This window comes from Leptonotus elevatus, chromosome 10 (genome assembly GCF_054856555.1).
Source record: "Leptonotus elevatus isolate MCC_2025b chromosome 10, RoL_Lele_1.0, whole genome shotgun sequence".
Lineage (NCBI taxonomy): Eukaryota > Metazoa > Chordata > Actinopteri > Syngnathiformes > Syngnathidae > Leptonotus > Leptonotus elevatus.
This window is the reverse complement of record NC_141248.1, coordinates 20943139-20962451: the sequence shown is the minus strand read 5'-3', so window position 1 is coordinate 20962451 and position 19313 is coordinate 20943139. Positions and strand designations below refer to the sequence as shown.

Here is a 19313-nt window from a genome sequence, read left to right as displayed (position 1 = left end):
GTTGGACTCCAGCCGCCGAGGACCAAGTTTGCCCACCACGGTTCTAGGTCATAAACGTACTGGTCCGGCTCGCTTGAAATCAAATTGAAATGAATGTGGCCCTTAAAACGAAATGACTTTGGCACCCCTTTGTTGTTTATTCATTTCAACATTCTGCTTACAAATACAACACTTAGGGGCTTGACTTTTGATTTTTCTTTATTGTACAGAAAGTAAAAATTTACTGAGGTGGCTGTCCTCGGCCGCGTCCAAAGCCGCCCCTCTGAAAAGAGAAAAAAAAAGTTATCAATATAAAAAAATTGGTTAAATACTATTATTGAAACCTGCGTCAGTACTTACAAATTGGAACTCTGTGGCAGCTCCGGCACCAGCCTCTGCTTTCTTGTCAGCACCGGCTGAAAGATTAGAATTCAGTCAGCCATGGAGAAATGACTACTTTCGAACGACTAATGGATCGACGCGACTTTAAAAGACGGCCAATACATACGTGGTGCAGCAGATCGTCTGTACGCATCTCTGTCAGACTCTCCACGGTTAAGGCGGGCAGGCCTGTCGCCTTCTGTTCCTGCAACAATTTACAAGGTTTAGCTTCCCCAGAACAACGGCCAACCTTCTGTTTGCAGCAACGATTTCTTCAGGTTCCCCCTCCCATGGTAAGTAGTTTGAACTAAATGTGATTTTTATTAATGTACTGTATAACTAATTAGAAATACTGTAAACAATGGAACCTCGGCTTACATGCACAATTTGCTTTTCGACCATTTTTAGTCGCAACAGTGTCACGCTGTTTTGCATCATGGATGTATACTTACTTCTATACTTAGGCATGCACCAAAGTCTTAGCTAAATATCAAGTAGTAATTAATGTTAAGGAAGTATGTTGATGTGACACATCTCGACTGAGACTAAAATATTCATGTCTCAATATTCGAATTTCACTCCCAACGCTTTGTGCTTCTCATAGGTTTCAACACGTTCCCAACTGAAATGAAAGGATATCTGATTTTGTGTTCAATTCATCATGCTCACCCTTGGGCCTGGGCCTGGCGGTCTCAGGGCGGGTCTGGCGACGCAGCGTGGCGGGCACGATCTCGGAGGGCAGGTGAAGGAAGTCCCGTAGGTATTGGATCCCCTCGTTGGTGAGGTACCAGTAGAAGTGGCGCCAGGCAAATTGCTCCTTGACGTAGCCGCACGACTTCAGGGACTGTGCAGGTAAAAAAAAAAAAACAAGCATGTTAAACCTAATATAGGAAGGGCGGGTGGGAGATATTTAACGTGTGTATATTCAGAGGGTCGTATCCCACACGCTCACCTGCATCGCTTTCATCACATGAAGGTTGGGCACGTTCTTGTCGGCAAGCTCTGGATGCTTGGGCAGGTGGACGTCCTTTTTGGCCACCATGACTCCCTCCTTGAAGAGGAGCTCGTAGATAGCAATGCGATTCTTCTTGGGCATCAGCATCTGCTCATAAAAAAAAAAAAGAAGAGGCAAAGCGCCGTTAGCATGCTAACTCGCTAGCCCACCCGGCTCCCGGTTATGTCGTTGTGTAGCGTGTGTTATTCTCGGCAGCCAAAACAATTAGCATTGGCCCCAACGTAATAACAGAGGCTGTCATTTGTTTTTCACATTTTGCATACGCTAGACACACTGACATAACCATAGGCAGCCCGCTTCAGCCATGAAAATGGCAGCCATCGGTCAACACTGTAGACTGGCTCATCTTATTGTCCTCATATTAGCTGATTCATAACAGTCACATTCGAAATACATCGATTATTTCAATCCAAAGGAGTGAGGGAGTTGGATGTTCTCAGTGGATTTTTATTAACACTCGCGATGTTCGAGATATATTTAGATTTGGACACCGGTAACATATTTACCTTTCCACTTGATAGTAGACAGGAGCCGGAAGGAACGGGCGTCGTAGGAGGGGAGGGTTTATTCGCTCGCTCGGAGTAGGAGCCTCTTTCCGTATGTCGCCCTCTTTCGCCGTGGAAGAGAACTGCAACATAATTATGTAATTATGTTTTGTTTATTTGAAACGGTGCACTGTCTTCATCATGAAGCGTCCATTCAGCGTAAAACTGATGATTTATGGAAATGTGGTTTACTGTATATGAAAAAGATAGCATAAAGAAAGACGTACTTCATTTCCTCCCAGCCTCCCGGGTGTTTGGTCGGTGGCCTTTATTTTGAAGCGGACTAAGAGCTTCCGGTAATGCGCTCCGTTCTCTCGAGCTTGAAGCCATCCATAGCGACGTCTCCATCTCCTGCGTTTGATGATGCTGCGCATCTTACAGGACTGAAGCGAGCAAGTGGATCGTTCTCGTCGGTATGTTATCTTTTCAAATCATGCATGTGATTATCCATTAGCTGTTATCTCGCTATCAGTTTACGTGCGCATTAACTGCGATTAAAACGCAACTTAATTGGAATTATTTTCATTGCGCGGCGGCGTCGGTGAGATGGAAGCCCAAGGGTGCAGTAGGAAGGGTGTTTAATCAGAAAACAAACAAGAAAAGAAAGAAACAAAGAGAAGGGAATACATAGGGGTGTTCATATAACAGTGTTGTAAGACATTATGAACTAGAATAGCTTTTAAGTGTGGGCGGTGTCATTTGAGCCACCGATATTCTGCTCCTGCGGCTGCTGTGTCACGAGTTTCATCCAATTTCAAGTGATTCATTGTGGATTCACGTAAGACAATGAATGGTAAAGAATTCATAGAAGTGCGCGATTGCATCTGACCTCCACGTTATACCTCCCGGGTGGGCTCTGTCCGCGGTTCTGAAGTGCCTCAGCAGCACGGGCCTACCTCACGCAATGTTTTAGGAAGATCAAGCAGTTCACTTTTACATTGAACGTTTCATATATATATATATATATATATATATATATATATATATATATATATATATATATATATATATATAATGTTAGTTTTTTCTTTCTTTCATTATTTTGTGCAACATTTTCAGTCAAGACAGGTATTGATTACCTGTCTTTGCTGATTGGTTCGGAATAATCACGTGGTTTCACCACTTTTATTGTGAGGCGTTTGGCATCCATTTTGACTTACTAAATGTGCTTTATTGCTTTCTTACAAATGAAAAGATACATACAGTAGTTGCATGATTTGTGATTTATTTTTGTCGTATTCATTGGTGCAGGAAAAACAACGGTTTTCTTCTTGCTAATGTATTTTTTAAGGCTTATTTTTAGGACAAATATCTAATTGAAAGACTCGAATGTCAGGTTATTCAATTACATGAACAGACAGACGAGGCTATTGACGTAATTAATGAGAGTCAACCCCCAAGTCGCCTTCTCGTTATTCCCGAGGGGCACGATCTTCCCATTCTGTCTCCCGAGGTCATCGTGTCAACATCTGCCTCTCACTTCTCCACCTGCCTCTCGAGTTTATGACCTCCAAAGTGTCTACAGACATTTGGCTACAGGTTTACACTGAATTCTGACAATTCTGATACGTACATGTCTTTATTTATGGGGAACTAATTGGGGCATCCCAACAACAACAACAATTCAACGCAGCTTTCCTTACCTTTTGGCTTTGACATAATAGCATGGGTGGATTTATAATTAATCCAATATGGCCTTGATGGCATGTCATGTCATCATTATGCTTAAGTGGATGTGCTTCGATGTTGTCCAATACTGAAAGGCTTCAGCCATCCTTGAGTACACTTAAAATATAACTCGTATTCAATGATTCATAAGCTCCATTGATTTCATGCCAGCTTCTGTTTGAGCTGAAGTGTTCCTTCGCTGTAATCATAGCTAAAGATGGCTGCTATCTTTTAAACCTAATTGTCATTCACAATGATATTTCATTCAAATTGGAGCAAGAACTTCACCGGGGAAAAAAAAGGAAAGCTTGGTGTTGCCATGGTGACAATTCATGAACGTAATTGATTATTGTTGGCGTGGAATGTTTGCTTTTGCAGAAATGGTTGGGGCCATTTTCACGTGATACGTTGCAATCTTTGATATGAATCCTGGGACCGATGTCAAAATCGATTGGTTCAAATCATGTCATTCAGGATCGTAGAGGAAAAAAACAATTTAACACACCACAAAATAATCAGACAGGATAACAGCTGGGCTTCTGTGAACTTTGATCAGAAGAGGTCGAAAATGCTCAAAATCCACCTGATTATTGTTACGCGTGTACCCTGCTTACAACGTGTTACAGGTTTTTAAACTGAAGTCTTTTTTTTTTTATTTGGATGCGCTGTCCAAGCTGTGGCCATCAGCTCATTCCACCCTGACAAAAGCAAACCAGAGTCCATTTTTAAAATTGCCTATCAATATCCAAGAGATAACCCTCGACCCGAAGCCGTTCTCTGCTCTAATTTGTGATGTCATAAATTAGCTGGCACAATGGTGGGAGGGAACACGGAGCTCAGATGGCGCGAGCCCACCCACCTCGGGTCGGGGAAGAAATCTGATTAGATGATAGGCAGATGGCCAAAACATCTGTCCGTGAGTGTGTGTGTGCCTGCGAGACGTCACTCTCAATCAATGAACAAATTCATCAGGGGTTAGGACAATTGTAGGTATCGACCTTCGTGGGAACAGTTTAAGGAAGGCCCTTTTGTGTTCATAAAGTCCTGTTTGGTGTAGAAGAAGTCTTTCATTTGAACAGTAAAACACATTTGAAGTAGAATCTCATTATTCCATCCATCTAGAGTTCTATTGCGATACAAGCCTTTTTATATCACAATAACGATATACCACGCTCTAGATGTAGATATTTTCAGTTATTCTATCAAAAATAATACAAGGCACAATTTTGAAGTGCCATTGAATTGAAAGATAAATTATGTGAAAATCGCAAAGTATTAATTGTAGTTGAAAGATAAATGAATAAAAAAATAACACCTCAACTGCTTTCTGTCAAAGGTGGGATTTCAACCATCGCCTCCTGTTCAGAGCTCAGCTGCACTCGCTGAAGAGTTGTGCAAGTGGGGTTTGAACCGAGATCTTGCGGCGTGGCAGGCAATTGCTCAAACCACTGTTCCATTACTGCCGTAGAAGAATCTGTGACATTGTTTATAATTGTAGTGTCAGTATGTACTGAAAGCTTGCGTTGAACTTGAATTTTGAATATAGAATGGATTAAAAACTGAACTCATTCACTGCCATAAATTCATTTAAAAAAAGATTATTCAAAATTGGGGGTGAGAGGCGATTACATTTTTAAATCGTAATTAATCTCATGACTTCACTAGTTAACTCACGATTAATCACACATTTTATGTCTGTTCTAAATGTAGAATAAAAAATTTGAGGTTTTCATACTCTTGTTAACAAAAGTGGAATAAAATGTTGAACTAATAGAAATAGTTCAAATGAATTTTGCACGTTTATAGACGTCAATAGTAGTGAATAAATAAAAAAAAGATAATAAAAAATTTGGGGCGTCAGGCGATTTAAAATATTTAATCGTAATTAATCGCATGACTTCACTAGTTAACTCACGATTAATCACAAATTTTATATCTGTTATAAATGTACAATTAAAAAAATCTAGGTTTTCATACTCTTGTTAACAAAAGAGGATTAAAATGTTTAACTAATAAAAATAGTTCAAATGAATTTTTGACGTTTATAGCCGTCAATGGCAGTGAATGAGTTAATAATGACAAATTAACATCAAAAGAAATGGATGTGAAATAATTTGACAATAATTAGTTTTCAATATTGCATTTGTACTAAAGAGTTACCCAAGTGGTGTTTGAACCCAGGTCTCCCCCCTTTTGATTGGCAGCCGACCCGATGGTGACTCGGTGCCGCCTCACCCCGTCACCCCTCGTCTCTCCTCCGTGTTCTTCTTCCTCCCTTTCCCTGTGAATCCTCCTTTGCTAATTATTGATGGCCTGATGCGTCTTTGCAAGGAAATAGCAAAGTTCACCCTGCGTGCGTGCGTGTGTGTGTGCGTGCGTGTGTGTGTGTTGAAGGCGTGCTTCATAGCAGCGCAGTGGAGGTGAGCAGCAGCGGTGTTCTCCTCAAGGTGGTCAGGAATACTTCAGGTTTTGTATCTGTTCTGATCTTATTTTGCGTATTATGGTACTTGCTGCAGTGTGCTTAGCATAGCTGATTTTGGCCGTTCTGAGGTATTAGGTTTGAATCTTGGGTCACAGACTTTGTTGTATATGTTATGATCTCTAAGATACATACCAGGGTAAGCACTCGTCTCACTTAAAAGGCGATTCCCAAGATGGCCTTCGCTCTGCCTCTTGCTCGGACCCTAATGAATAATTGAATGGCAACAAATGAGTCCAATGGCTCGAAATTCTCATCAGAAATAGTACATTATTGGTAGTAATTCTATAATGTTCATCATGACAGCATACATTTCAAATTAAAATGTGATCTTTCAGCAAGTATTTGTATCCATGGTTTGAATCTCGTGAGAAGTCGCCCTACTATCGATCAATTTTCGACCCGAGATATCATTAGTGTGACGGCTGACTCGCTTCGACTTTTTATGACCGCCGTATATCTCTCTGCGCGCTTCGTATCTCCGCGACGATCGCCTCCGCCCTCTTTGTAATCAGCTGCTCAAACACTCGCCTCGAGCTTCACAAGACCTCCGCCAAGGTTTTTCATGCTGTTCGTACGCTCCAAAAACAGCGTTATTATGTTCTTTGTCGTCCTGGTAGGTGTTGGTTTTAGCTAAAGGCTGGATTTGCAATGCAGATCCAAGAACTCAATTCCAATGTAATGCTAGTTACATTTGCCACGTTGTGTCTGTCAGAGGTGGCAAATCCAGGTCCAGAAAGTAAAATCCCTGCCACAGTTTGGCTTTAGCCCCAGGTTCTAGTTAGTTCCTATGGTGCTCGTTTACCTGCTAGCTAGTTAGCATCAGGGGCTAAAGCCAAACTGTGGCAGGGCTTTTACTTTCTGGACCTGGATTTGCCACCTCTGGTCTCTGTAATGTGATGTGGCTGTAAAAAAAATAATAATAATAAAAAAAAGTGTGGGGGGGGGGGTGAGTAAGCCAGTAAGCTAGCAAAAATGAGGAAGAAAACAAATGCCTTTAAAGAGCCTCTTCAGAAATGGGCCTAATGCTAAGACAAAATAAATGAAAGCTGTATTTTCGAGACAATATGAGAAGACCCACTTAAAATATGCAAATTAATCCTTCAAAACTGCCCAAAAAAGCAATGAAAACCATGCTTCAGTTTCCAAATTCAAATTTTTTTGAATTGGGATTTGTGAACCAAAACAAAATTACATACTACTTTACTGGACTATTATACCCAAGATAGGACCGAAAGCTACTTTCAATGTAAATATTTTTTTGTTTGTTTCCATATCGGTCCATCAAAATATTGCTTAACTCATTCACTGCCATTGATGGCTATTCACGTCAAAAAGTCATTTGAACTATTTCTATTAATTAAATATTTTTTCCACTTTTGTTAACATGAGTATGAAAACCTAAAATGGAAAAAAATACATTTAGAACAGAAATATAAAATGTATGATGAATCGTTAGTTAACTATTGAAGTCATGCGATTAATTACAAAAAAAAAAAGGCTCACGTGATTAAAAAAAAAGATTATTAGAAATTAGGAGCGTCAGGCGATATATATTTTTTTAATCGGAATTATTTGCATGACTTCACGAGTTAACTCACGATTAATCAAACATTTCATATCTGTTCTAAATGTACAAAAAAAAATCTAGGTTTTAATACTCTAAGTGGGAAAAAAATGTTAAACAGAAATAGTTCAAATGAATATTTGACGTCTATAACCGTCAATGGCAGTGAATGAGTTCATGTGGAAAATGGTCCTTAGCGCTATAAAGGTTGAGGACGGCTAGCTTAAACTGTCCAATGTAAATCCATCATTAAAAAGGGAGTCTTCAAACCAAAACAAAACCTGAGGAGCTGAGAGGCGTAACCAGCCTTACGCCCAGACAGCAACACACCCACCGACGACCAACCCCCCCGCAACCGTCTCATTTCTCCTCCTGTGCCCCCCTCTGGCTCAGCGCTCTGTCAGAACCACTCGAGCTAAACGCCACAGGATTATCGCTCTCGCGCTGAGACACACAAACACACACTGGTTTAGCGCTCCGGGTTGATTCCGGTTCCTTTCCTCGCTGATGCTCTTGTTGCTCCGAAGTGAAGGCGGTTGTTGCCCGAGACCACGTGTCTTCTTTCTCTCCTAGCTGCAGCCGGGGGCCGCCGCTAATGGAGGACTGGGGGTAAGCTTTTGTTCAGGCAGGGGGGGCTGTGCCGGTCTTTGTCTTGTTGAGTCGATGCCTCTGTAGCTCACCGTATCGGAAGTTGCGGTTCTTTCTCGGAACTCTGTCCCTCGCTAAGAGACGAGCGGCATCGCCTTCGTTGTTTGCGTTATCAGCTCGGCGGCGTTGGTTTAAAAGTGGAACGAGCTCTGCAAAAACAAAAGCTCCGCTCGGTGTGAGGTGAATGGATTAAACAAGCGTGATAAATAAACACTGTGTCTCGTCACCCAAAGACATTGAATGGGTTCGGACCGCAAATTCTCAATGGAGTGGATTTTAGATTTGGGGGGAAATCCTCTATTTCTCTCTCACGTTTCAGTGACCTCTCTCGCTTGCCACCTTCATTGTCAAAAGAGTCATGATGGTTGACCCAAATACCCACGCCGCTACCGCCCCACCCCCCCCCCGTCCCCCAACCCACTGGTCTCCTATCAAAACACATCATCCTGTTTCTATTGTTTTGCATCTGTCGCACGTTCCTCGAAATGTTCCTCATCTGCAATGTTTTTCTCTATAAATGAGAGCTAGACTGTTTTCTTTTTTTTTTCGTCTTAAAGACTTGGGCTGTGAACCTCAACATTATTTTCCCCTCACTTGTTATCCATCCATTTTCTGTACAGCTTCTCCTCATTAGCATCGCAGGTTTTCTGGAGCCCGTCTCAGCTGACTTTGGGCGAGAGGTGGAGTACACCCGAGGGCCGGATTCCTGCAGGTCTTAGATGTTTCCGCCCACTAGCACACCTGATTCATACACTCTAAAAACAGTTGGGTTAAAAATAACCCAACTATGGGTCAAAAATGGACCAATCCTCTACTTGGGTCAATTTGACCCAACTTTGAATCAAGAAATTGGGCTTTTTGTGTAAAACAACTCCAATATTGGTTAGATCCTTTACTTGGGTAAAAAAAAAAAAAAAAGGTCAATTTGTATAAAACAACCCAGGAAGTTGGATCAAATTGACCCATAAAGTGGATTCATAATTGGGTTACTTTTGACCCAACTGTTTTTAGAGTGTAAAATCAGCTCATCAGCATACCTGATCCTGATCTTTAGTATCAGGTGTGTTGGTAGGCGGAAATATCTAAGGACCGGAATTGGGGAACCCTGCCCTAAATGGACACACCAGCCGATTGCAGGGCACATATAGCGAACCTACGTAGACAAAAAAAACAAGAAAACATTCACACTCAAATTCACTACCAAGGACAATTTAGAGTCTTCAATTAACTTTCAATATTTTTAGAACGAAAAGACCTAAACGAGAGAAACTAATGTTTGACTGATTTGCACATGGTATTTTTTTGCGTAATACTGCTAACTACCAACCGCACAAAGCAAGCAATTAATGGAGGTCAAAACAATACCACTCGTCTTTGAGCTTTTTTGTTTGATGGGAGGTTACGTAGTTCTCGGAGAACGTCAGACTGTTGACTTTGTCCATCAATCTATTATTTGCACGTGTGTGGAATGTTGCTTTCTGTCATTATGCTAAGCTAATGGCACCTCAATATGCGCCCTAAAGAAATATTTACAGTAATATCTAGTATGTCTAATAAGGTACATGGATGGAAATGAGCACAGAGAGTCCTGTCAGCTAATTGGCCTGGACAACATTGAACTGGATCTCGTTAACTCTTCATTCGAATTAATTGGCAACAACAGGCTTTGCGTTTTGTTGGCGACACAGTGACTCTGCAAGTTTAGGCTCCTCTCGTCCCCAAGGAAATGTCACCGGGTCGATTCCAGAGAAGATTAATAGCCAGACTTTCCATATATTGATCTCGGCCGAAGGGGAGTAGAAGCGTACGGAAAGCATTGCAGGATTCAGAATCGGCTTGTTTCCTTGATAGTGTTTGACTTTTAAATTCAGACTTTGTACTGTTATCATCTTATGCATGATTGATTGTGCACAGTTTCAAGATGAGACCAAACGAAACCTGAAAAGTAAAGCTAGATAAATAAACATAAGGTTGCATAAGTAATATTACTAAGTACGCAATCCTAAGGATTAAAATATGCAATGCGATACGAGAGAGAATCTTCTTACGATGCAGGATTCTTCATTTGCGTTTTCATCTCGCCCTCGCAGCGCGTGACAGAAGCTAACCGAGACGCCATCGCTCCGCCCCCCCCCGACCGCCACCATGTCTGGCGCCTTCGACGAGTCGGCCAGCCTGGAGGAGAACACCGACAGTTTCTGGGAGGTGAGAACGGCGGAAAATGAAAGTCTTTTGGTGATAAGACGTCAAAAAGAGGAAGGACCGCGGCGCGTCGAAAGAACTCTCGTTGTATCGGCCTCAATTGAGGATTAATATACAATGTTTATTTATCATCCCATGTATATCTAGTCATCTTTCAGAAACCACGTGATGCATTAGGCCATTGCTGACTTTCGTTGGAAGTGGGGGAAAAGGTTCAAATTTGGCGCAAATGGCGACTTTTCTCGATCCAAAAATGTTCCCTTCAAAAGTCAAAGATGCAAAAGCTTACTCGACGCCCAGCATCGAGCGAGTGTACCCCAAAAGGCAACAACATTGCGTGCGCTCAAGATGACATGACATCACCAACTCGGGTTTCCGAGCACAAGCGGGGCGCAAGTAACTGGAGTTCCCGGCGGTCATTCATTATATATGAGAGCTCAACACTGTTGAGCAACAACGATGCCAAACGGTAGTTTAGTGGTTTTGCTGCATTCCAGCAAAACGGGGATGACAGAAATCTCACGTCTCTGACAAGAAGAAGAAGATCAGGAAATGCTCCAAATGCAGCCCTTTCGTTAATTGAGGAGAAACGACATGTGTGTGCGCGCTCCCACGCCGCAGCATTGTGTCATCAGCGCATCATTCCGTTGTGCGTTTCGCTGGAGCAGCAAAGGTGTCGTCTTCCAGCCTGCCGTCGCTACATCACCGCGGCTCACTGCATCGCGGCGCTGCAGTGCTGCTGACTCAGCTGCTCTGCCATGCCGACGGAACATCTGCGGGTGTGATGCAAGCACTCGTCCAGTTCACTAAAAGCAGGGGCGTGGCGTCGCTCAACATTCAAATACATTTCATGAGCTGAAGTTCACTTATTTTGAACTGGAACGTCATCTCGTTTGTATGCCAAACTTGTTATTGTGGCTTTAGCACAATTTTGCCCCCAATTATTACCGTGGGCCTTCCAAAGGCCAAAACCTATTCAGTTTATTCTTTCAGAGCGCCTACAACTGATTTGTGCTTAAGATAAACCTTAGTCAGTACATTAAAATAATCAGTACTCCTTGCTCCCCGTTCTTTTACTCTTGACATTTTTTTTACATTTAAATGCTACCAACTGTGGGAAAGGTTTTGTGGAAGACCCTATTCTGTATTTTTGGGATGACGGTGCCCGATTGCACACAAAGGGTTCGATGGGTTTGGTGCAGCGAAACTTGAGAGGACTTTTCACAGAGTAAGGGTTTATGATTGGGGGCAGGGTTGTGGGGCGGAATAAGAGTTGGATTTAGTGCTTATGTTTAGCGGGTATGATTAGGGTAATGAGTAGGGGTGAGAATCTTCGATTCCGATTTTTGGGTGTGCGATTTGATTCAGAATAGATTTTCGATTAGGGGCGATTTTTGATTCAAAATGATTTGATTGACAATTATTTTTGCTACTATTTATAGATGTTCAAGGAATCGTAACTATCTACACCAGTCTGACTCGCTAACTCGCGGCACTTTTATCACTCAAAAGAACGTCTCCACAAACAACTTTTATTGGAATAACTTGATTGTGACTTTTCCCTTCTACTCTCTAATGTGGCTACAACTTAACAGTGTGTCAGACCGCGTGGAACCACACTGCCCCTAAGTGGCCAAATTGGGTACGATATGAACAGCGCTCCCAATAAAGGCACACACAAACAAAGGGATGACAGTATAAAATAATTTAAATAAAATCGATTTTGGAGCATTTAAAGTCGATTTTGAATCGTACTAAATAAGAATCGCAATTCTTATGAGAATCGATTTTTTTGGCACACCCCTAGTAATGAGTATGGGTAGGGTGAAGTTTAGGAGTACAGGTTAGTTAGGCTTAGTGGTTATATTTAGGGGGTATGGTTAGGTTTATTGTTATGTGGTATAGATTGGATGTTCTTTGGGTTTAGGTTTTAGGTTTGTATTTAGGGTCACGGTTAGCGAAAAAGGGTTACCATTAGGCAATATGGTTAGGTTTTGATAGCGGGGTTGTCGTTGTGCGTTACAGGGTTTGGTTTAGAGATTACGTTTGGTGCTATGGTTGGGTGGGTAGACTTCTCAGAAGACTGTAAACTGCTTAAGCTGCAATGGGGAATTGCCTCCAAATATTCACGTTTTCACTTCCTGCAGGTGTATTACAACAATGTTCAATGCGAGTTAGTAGAATATTCTGTTCCATTGGAAAGGTGGGGAACTACAAACGTGCAGTGAAGCGAATCGACGACGGTCATAGGCTCTGCAATGACCTCATGAATTGCATTCAGGAGCGAGCTAAGATCGAAAAAGCCTACTCCCAGCAGCTGACTGAGTGGTCCAAGAGATGGAGACAGCTGGTGGACAAAGGTCAGAGGTGTCTCAAGGTCTATGAAATTGAACTCTTCAATTACGTAAAAACTTGCCATTCCCTTGCACCAGGTCCTCAGTACGGTACGGTAGAACGCGCTTGGACGTCGCTGATGTCTGAGGCGGAGAAGGTCAGCGATCTTCACCACGATGTGAAGAACAACCTGATGAGCGAGGACTTTGAGAAGGTGAAGAACTGGCAGAAAGACTCGTACCACAAGCAGATGATGGGAGGCTTCAAGGAAACCAAAGAGGCAGAAGAGGGATTCAAGAAGGCCCAAAAGCCCTGGGCTAAAAAATTGAAGGAGGTAAGGGAACCTGAGGAGAATGTTCCTGTATTAGAATATCAACTGTGACTAAAAGCCAAATGGACTTTAATGGGTTGTTGTATGCGGGATACCATTAACTAGTTGACAGACATTTCTTTTTGTCACATTTGCCATCAGCTCGAGGCCGCCAAAAAGTCATACCACGTGGCCTGCAAAGAGGAGAAGCTTGCATCGACCAGAGAGGCCAACGGCAAGAGCGACGCCTCAGTGACCGCTGACCAACTGAAGAAACTCCACGAGAAAGTGGACAAGTGCAAACTCGATTCACAGAAGGTGAGAACGTTCAGGAGCTTCTCTGATCTCCCGAAAGAAAGACGCAAAAAGATATTTCCTTCAAAGCGAAAACTGCACGGTTGTTATCAACGTTGTTAATGTGTGACTCAACCGCGCCCTCACCCGCCTCTCTCGCCCTCCGAGTCGTTGTTATGACTCCAACTTCGGCAGGTCTCTGCCGACCTTCACCCCCGTTGAAGGGCGCGATTCCTTATTTGTGTCTTATCTTCAGGCCAAGGAGAAGTACGAAAAAGCTCTGGATGAGCTGAACAAGTGTACGCCTCAGTACATGGAGAGCATGGAGCAGGTCTTTGACCAGAGTCAGCAGTTTGAAGAGAAGAGGCTGAGCTTCCTCAGAGAGGTCCTGCTGGACGTCAAACGCCACCTGAACCTCACAGAGAACCAAAGGTCGTGACTAAGTCAGATATGACCACCTTTTATTTAGAAACCACACTCTGAAACCTGCTTCTCTTTGCAGTTATGCGTCAGTGTACCAGGAACTTGAACATGCCATCACATCAGCCAGTGCTCAAGAAGATCTCCAGTGGTTCAACAACAACCACGGCCCCGGCATGCACATGAACTGGCCACAGTTTGAGGTGCCGGCATCCACGCGCCACCGGGTAGTAGCGAGCGTCCAATCATTTTACACTTGTTTATTTTGCAGGAGTACAATCCGGAGCTTACCCACAGCATCACTAAGAAGGAAAAGTCCAAGAAAGGCAGCGATTCCATCACGTTGACTAATGTGACAGCGACGGTTGACCAGGCCCAAGCTGGAGACCAGGGCAGGTAAGAAAGTTTTGTTCCGCGGGTCCTGGTACGCGACTGAGAGTGCCTTCTTGTACTATATGACAATTATGTCCCTGCACAAAATAGTTCATTTCAAGCTATCACACAATCTTGAATCATTGTATGTCGGGACTGTTGTAAAACCGTTGATTCCTTGTTAGAATCAAGTCATCAGTATCCTTTGTTTTTTTCTTTTAATTATTTTTTAGAAAACTACTAATTTCTTTACTTTCCTCTTAAATGTTTTTTTAAAGTCTTCTGTTCATGTGTTTTAATGTTGTCAATGTATGTTCTTTTGAGTATCTTTTTTTTTTTGTAAGCTCCTTTTGTTTTCTCTGATATGCCTCTGAATGTCAATAACTTGTGTTTGTTGATGCTTGTATGTGTCGTGTCTTTGCTTGTGTAAAGCACATTGAGTTGCCTTGTATATACGAAATGTGCCCGAGAAATAAAACTGCCTCGACTTGCTTCTGTCAATGGACATTTACTGTACACGGGGCGGGTTGGTGGCTCAGTAGCATTGCTCGTCGCATTAGAGATCGACGCCATTTTTAATTTGTGTCGAAGATGCAGTAGCCCTGCCTAAGGACATGGACTCGGGACAGAGGAGCTGACTTATACCACACTTGGAATTTCCTTCGCACTGACGGTTGTCGGTGTGCCAGATCAGAACCAGGGACCTTCGTGATGGTGTACCAACAGCGATTTTGGATATGATACGGCATGTTAGGCATAGGTTTGATTGATTGATTGGCTGACAGAATTAATTGGTACAGTTCACACAACAAGCACAAATCAGAGCGATTTACCATGCCAAAGTTGGTAAAAACATGTCTTCTGGCTCGTATTCCGAGATTCCGGGACAATAAAAGTCTCTTCTTCTTTGGTCTTTCTTTGGTTCTTGTAGCGTGAGCAGCTACGAAAAGAATCAGGTGCACAGGGCCTCCAATGAGTGGTCGGACGAGGACCAGACGGCACCAAACTCAGCCAGCGACACCAACGGCGGCGCCAACCCCTTTGACGAGGACTCGACTGGTGGCGTGAGAGTGCGGGCACTGTACGACTATGAGGGACAGGAGCAAGACGAGCTCAGTTTTCGAGCAGGTGCGTGTCACATGATGACCCAGGGTGTCCTCGGTTCATAATTGAAATGCGTTGCTACTGCGGGGACGTCACCCGCATTTTTACACAAGCGAGCGACCCCGTGTAACCACTGAATAGTTATTGCTTTTTACATTGCCGTTGTAAAACTGTTTTTACGTTCTCGACAAAGGTGATGAACTGACGAAGCTGGAGGAGGAGGACGAGCAGGGCTGGTGCAAAGGTCGCCTGGACAGCGGTCAGCTGGGTCTCTACCCGGCCAACTACGTAGAACCGATCTAACACTCCCACCGCCACGGACACTGGGACAAACTCTTAACTGGACTTAACTGTCCAGGCGTGGATGCACATTGACCACCTCCGCGATTTTCGAGCACCCGAACTTGGTTTCCCCATTGAGGGTCATTTGACTCCTGATTTTGCATTTTTATGATACGGTCTTCAAAGCGGTGCCTGGATTAGCAAGAACGAGCTATGCATTGTGCATTCCATGTACTGTATATATATTTATGTTGTTTTTTTTTTTTTTCTACCATCTGGATGCTTGTACAGTATTCATGCCTCATGAGTTCTCTGTCATTGTGAGATCTTGACATACTTAGCCTTAAAGGAATAGTCCAGTTTGAGAGTTCACGCTACAGACAGGTTAGCATTCACACTCACAAATTTTGTTTCGATTTTTTTTGCTTTGTGACTTCTGACATTTAACAGCCAACGTGGTGAACTTCGGCAGATCGTGAAATGTTTGGAAAACTCACAACATTCATAATGCCACCTAGTGTTGTGACAAAGGGGTTGTCGCCCATTAGCCTGTGTTTCCCATCTTAGTGCTAAGATAAGATAACCAGGCACTAGAAATTGTCGAGAATAGGTTTGTGATCATGGAAGTATGCAAAAGTACTGACTTTATTTATTTTTATTTTTTTTATCGTTTCAACATGTAACACCACGTGTTCAGCTATGGCTGACCATATTTTCCATCTTTGTTCTAAGGTAAGATTGTCCGGTGCAAGAGGAGATTTTTGTTAACACAGCACAAATATACAAACATGTTCTGTTTTTATGCATTCCAACATCTAACGCCATACGTGTTGATTTTGTGCCACAAGGATAGATGGCAAGAAGAAAGAGAAAATTGCTTGCAGTTTACTCAGCCTCACATGTTTTCTATAGCTAGCTAGCTTACTATAGCTTCTAAGCTAAGTTAACCAGTATACATTGCCACCATTGTTGTCACATATTTCCTTCCTGTGATCCACTCACTGTTGTAATAACGGTATACAATAATGTATAAATATAACGGTGGCACAAATGTACAAGTAGTATGTTTATACCCATTCCAATATTTAACCAGATGTGGGTAACCTTTGGTAGACCTGAACATGTTTGCAAATTAGATGACCTAGTCGTCATCTAGCATGACACCAGACAAAAGTTGTCGCTTCTGAACCACAGCAACGGTTTAATGGCAAGAACACAGAAACGAGGCAAATTGACCAATTTTCTATCTTTATGCTAAACTAAGCTAACCAGTAAATATCCGCCCTGCCCTCATATGCAGCTGTCATGAGAAATATTGTAACGGTAATGGTAGAAAGATTTTTTACTTTTCCCCCAAATCTCATACCAGATGTGTTAAACATCTCTGGATTTTTGTTTTCAATAAGTGAAGTTTGTAATGCTAACATGTAGCCACCTAGCATGCTGATGGTAGGAACATAGAAAAGCGGGAAAGCTCTCGCTGGCTATATAGCCACATTTAACGAGAGTTGAAAGGTTATAGACCATGTTGGCTCAGGGTATAAACAGTGTGTCTTCTCAAGAATACTAGACTATTCCTTTATTGCTTTTCATGACATTTTATCCCAACTCTTACATTTGAGAGTGGCTAAAGAGACGATTTGTTTGTGCATCTCTTTGGATTCTGAAATCAAGATTGAAACTGTGAAATGGATGACTTGCCTGGACAGAAAATCTTCATCTTCAACAGTCGATCAGGGTTTCCCAAACTGTGGGATTGGGTCCGGTCCCTAAATGTCTCACTGCATAATTTTGCAAGCTGGGGGTCTGAATAAAACTCTAAGCTGTTGCTCTTCAAGTGGGCAGATTCTTTTCAAAGGGTTTTTTGGGGCATGCATTCTGTGTTGGGTATGTGTACACTACAATATATGTTTTATTGGGAAATGGTGGAAAGAAGGTTTTAATGTAGCATGGCTGCCAGAAGGATATTTATATTTTAACATTTTATTTTATTTATTGTTTATTGGCATTTGTTCTACTTTATCTGATTTATGGTATTACATTTTTACTTTTTGTTTTATTTTAGATGGAGTGTATTTTCTACTTTTTGTTTTTATTCTTAGTGCTTTTAATTCTGTTTTTATTTTATTTTTAATTTCATTCTCTTTATTTCATTTCTTATATTTTTATTTTATGCTGGTTTATTTTTTTAATTTCTGTGCTGCTTTTTATTGTAATTTTATTATGGTTTGATTTCATTCAAGTCTGTTTTGATTTTGTTTGTGTTTTAATTTATGCATGTCACATCATTATTTCACTTATTTCATTCTGTTTTTATTGTATTTTTCTTATAGCTTAATTTCAGTTCAATGTATTTTTCTTTGATTCTTTTTCATTTCCTTTCCTTCTTTTTCTTACGTTTTATTTTATTTCATGTGGAGTTTACCGTTAGCAGTAAATTTGGGTCTACTTTGCTTTCGACCCTCCCTGGGTCTTTTAAGCATCAATCATGCAAACCACAAACCGCCTCCATTTCTTGAGCGCCTTTTTACTTCGGTTAAAGCCCCCGTTTTCTTGTTTACAAGCGCTTGTATCCCACAGAACCATTGCATGGCCTCAACTTAGTTGCCTCTTTTGCCCATCACACGAGAGGAGGCCGTGCTCGCTTAGCCTCATGTTAAGCATGTTGCAGCAGACAGACTGTGTGTGTGTGTGTGTTTTAGGAGCCTGCTGATTGAGTCTACAGGTGTCATTGAACACTACATACACCCTGCCTGGTGTTGTCTTACTTTGCGAGCGGCAGAGAAAGCTGAAACACTGAAATATTGATAAGCTTTTCTTACGCAAAAAAAACAAGCTTGTTGCAAACAAAATGCCATTTTTTTTTTTAAGACTGCTCGCTGGTGGAATCCACCACTCGAAACGATCACAGGCTTGCTTTGACTTTGCAACTGTGTTTACTTTATCCCCCCCCCCTAAAAATTACGGTTACTTTTATTTATTTATTTGTCATTTGTCTTTGAGTGGCTTTGTCCACCACGAAAGGTCTATCATCACACTGGATTAAAACCATGTCTCAAATAAAAGTTAGTGTCAGAGGGTAAGTGGAAACTCTTTCCGGCTCGCGGGGGTGCATTACAGTTTTTCTCCGTCTCATTTCTGACATGTCACATGACAATGACATTCTTAAATATATTTGGACAAACAGTCCGACAGTTATGTGAAACAATATACAGCTCATTAGCAACAATTCAACTGTTCACTCTAAACTTTCCTTTTCCATAGGATTCAGTTACCATCATAAAAATGTCACACGAAGAACACCATTTCTCCCAAAACAGAGGGGGGACAAAACTTTAGTCTTCCTCGTGGCGTCCCGCACCAACAACTTACCTGTGGCTTGTGTATAGTGCTCAGGCTGATAGCAAAGTGAACTAATTTTCTAAAACAGTTTTCACTTGTATCAGTTAGCAGAATAGTGTAAATAATCGCCATAAATGTGTATCAAATGTGCCAAAGTTTTCATATTCATGGTATCATGTTTGTAACCATTTTTGACAATTGAACACTATTGTGCACCTTGGGACTAAATGAAATCATGATGACATATTTTTGAGAGAAATTTAGATCAGAAAGATTCGGAAAACGTGCTAACTGTAAGCTACATATAGGCTACATAACCATTTGCAAAGATGAGACGCTTGAAAAGTGTACGACGACATTTGCCATTTGAT

The 19313-nt window shown here is 41.9% G+C and overlaps 2 protein-coding genes across 4 annotated transcripts; one reads left to right on the top strand and one right to left on the bottom strand.

Annotated features, from left to right (window-relative positions):
* Positions 1–180: 180 nt before the first annotated feature.
* Positions 181–1986, bottom strand: rps10 (ribosomal protein S10). The gene is made up of 6 exons (XM_086087005.1): positions 1882–1986; positions 1313–1462; positions 1030–1204; positions 488–565; positions 340–395; positions 181–262 (listed from the first exon to the last, which is right to left on the bottom strand). The coding sequence occupies exons 2-6, from the start codon at positions 1460–1462 to the stop codon at positions 221–223; spliced, it is 501 nt and encodes a 166-aa protein (XP_085943131.1). The 5' UTR covers positions 1882–1986; the 3' UTR covers positions 181–220.
* A 56-nt stretch (positions 1987–2042) lies between these two features.
* pacsin1b (protein kinase C and casein kinase substrate in neurons 1b) lies at positions 2043–17428 on the top strand. Of its 3 annotated transcripts, none has more exons than XM_086087001.1 (10): positions 2043–2333; positions 10373–10487; positions 12688–12844; positions 12917–13152; positions 13291–13446; positions 13679–13854; positions 13925–14045; positions 14114–14238; positions 15146–15342; positions 15512–17428. In XM_086087001.1, the coding sequence occupies exons 2-10, from the start codon at positions 10428–10430 to the stop codon at positions 15619–15621; spliced, it is 1338 nt and encodes a 445-aa protein (XP_085943127.1). In that variant the 5' UTR covers positions 2043–2333; positions 10373–10427; the 3' UTR covers positions 15622–17428. The 3 variants fall into 3 exon arrangements, with proteins under 3 accessions (XP_085943127.1, XP_085943130.1, XP_085943129.1); XM_086087004.1 differs by lacking the exon at positions 2043–2333 and adding an exon at positions 6024–6054; XM_086087003.1 differs by lacking the exon at positions 2043–2333 and adding an exon at positions 8024–8243.
* The last annotated feature ends 1885 nt before the right edge of the window (positions 17429–19313 follow it).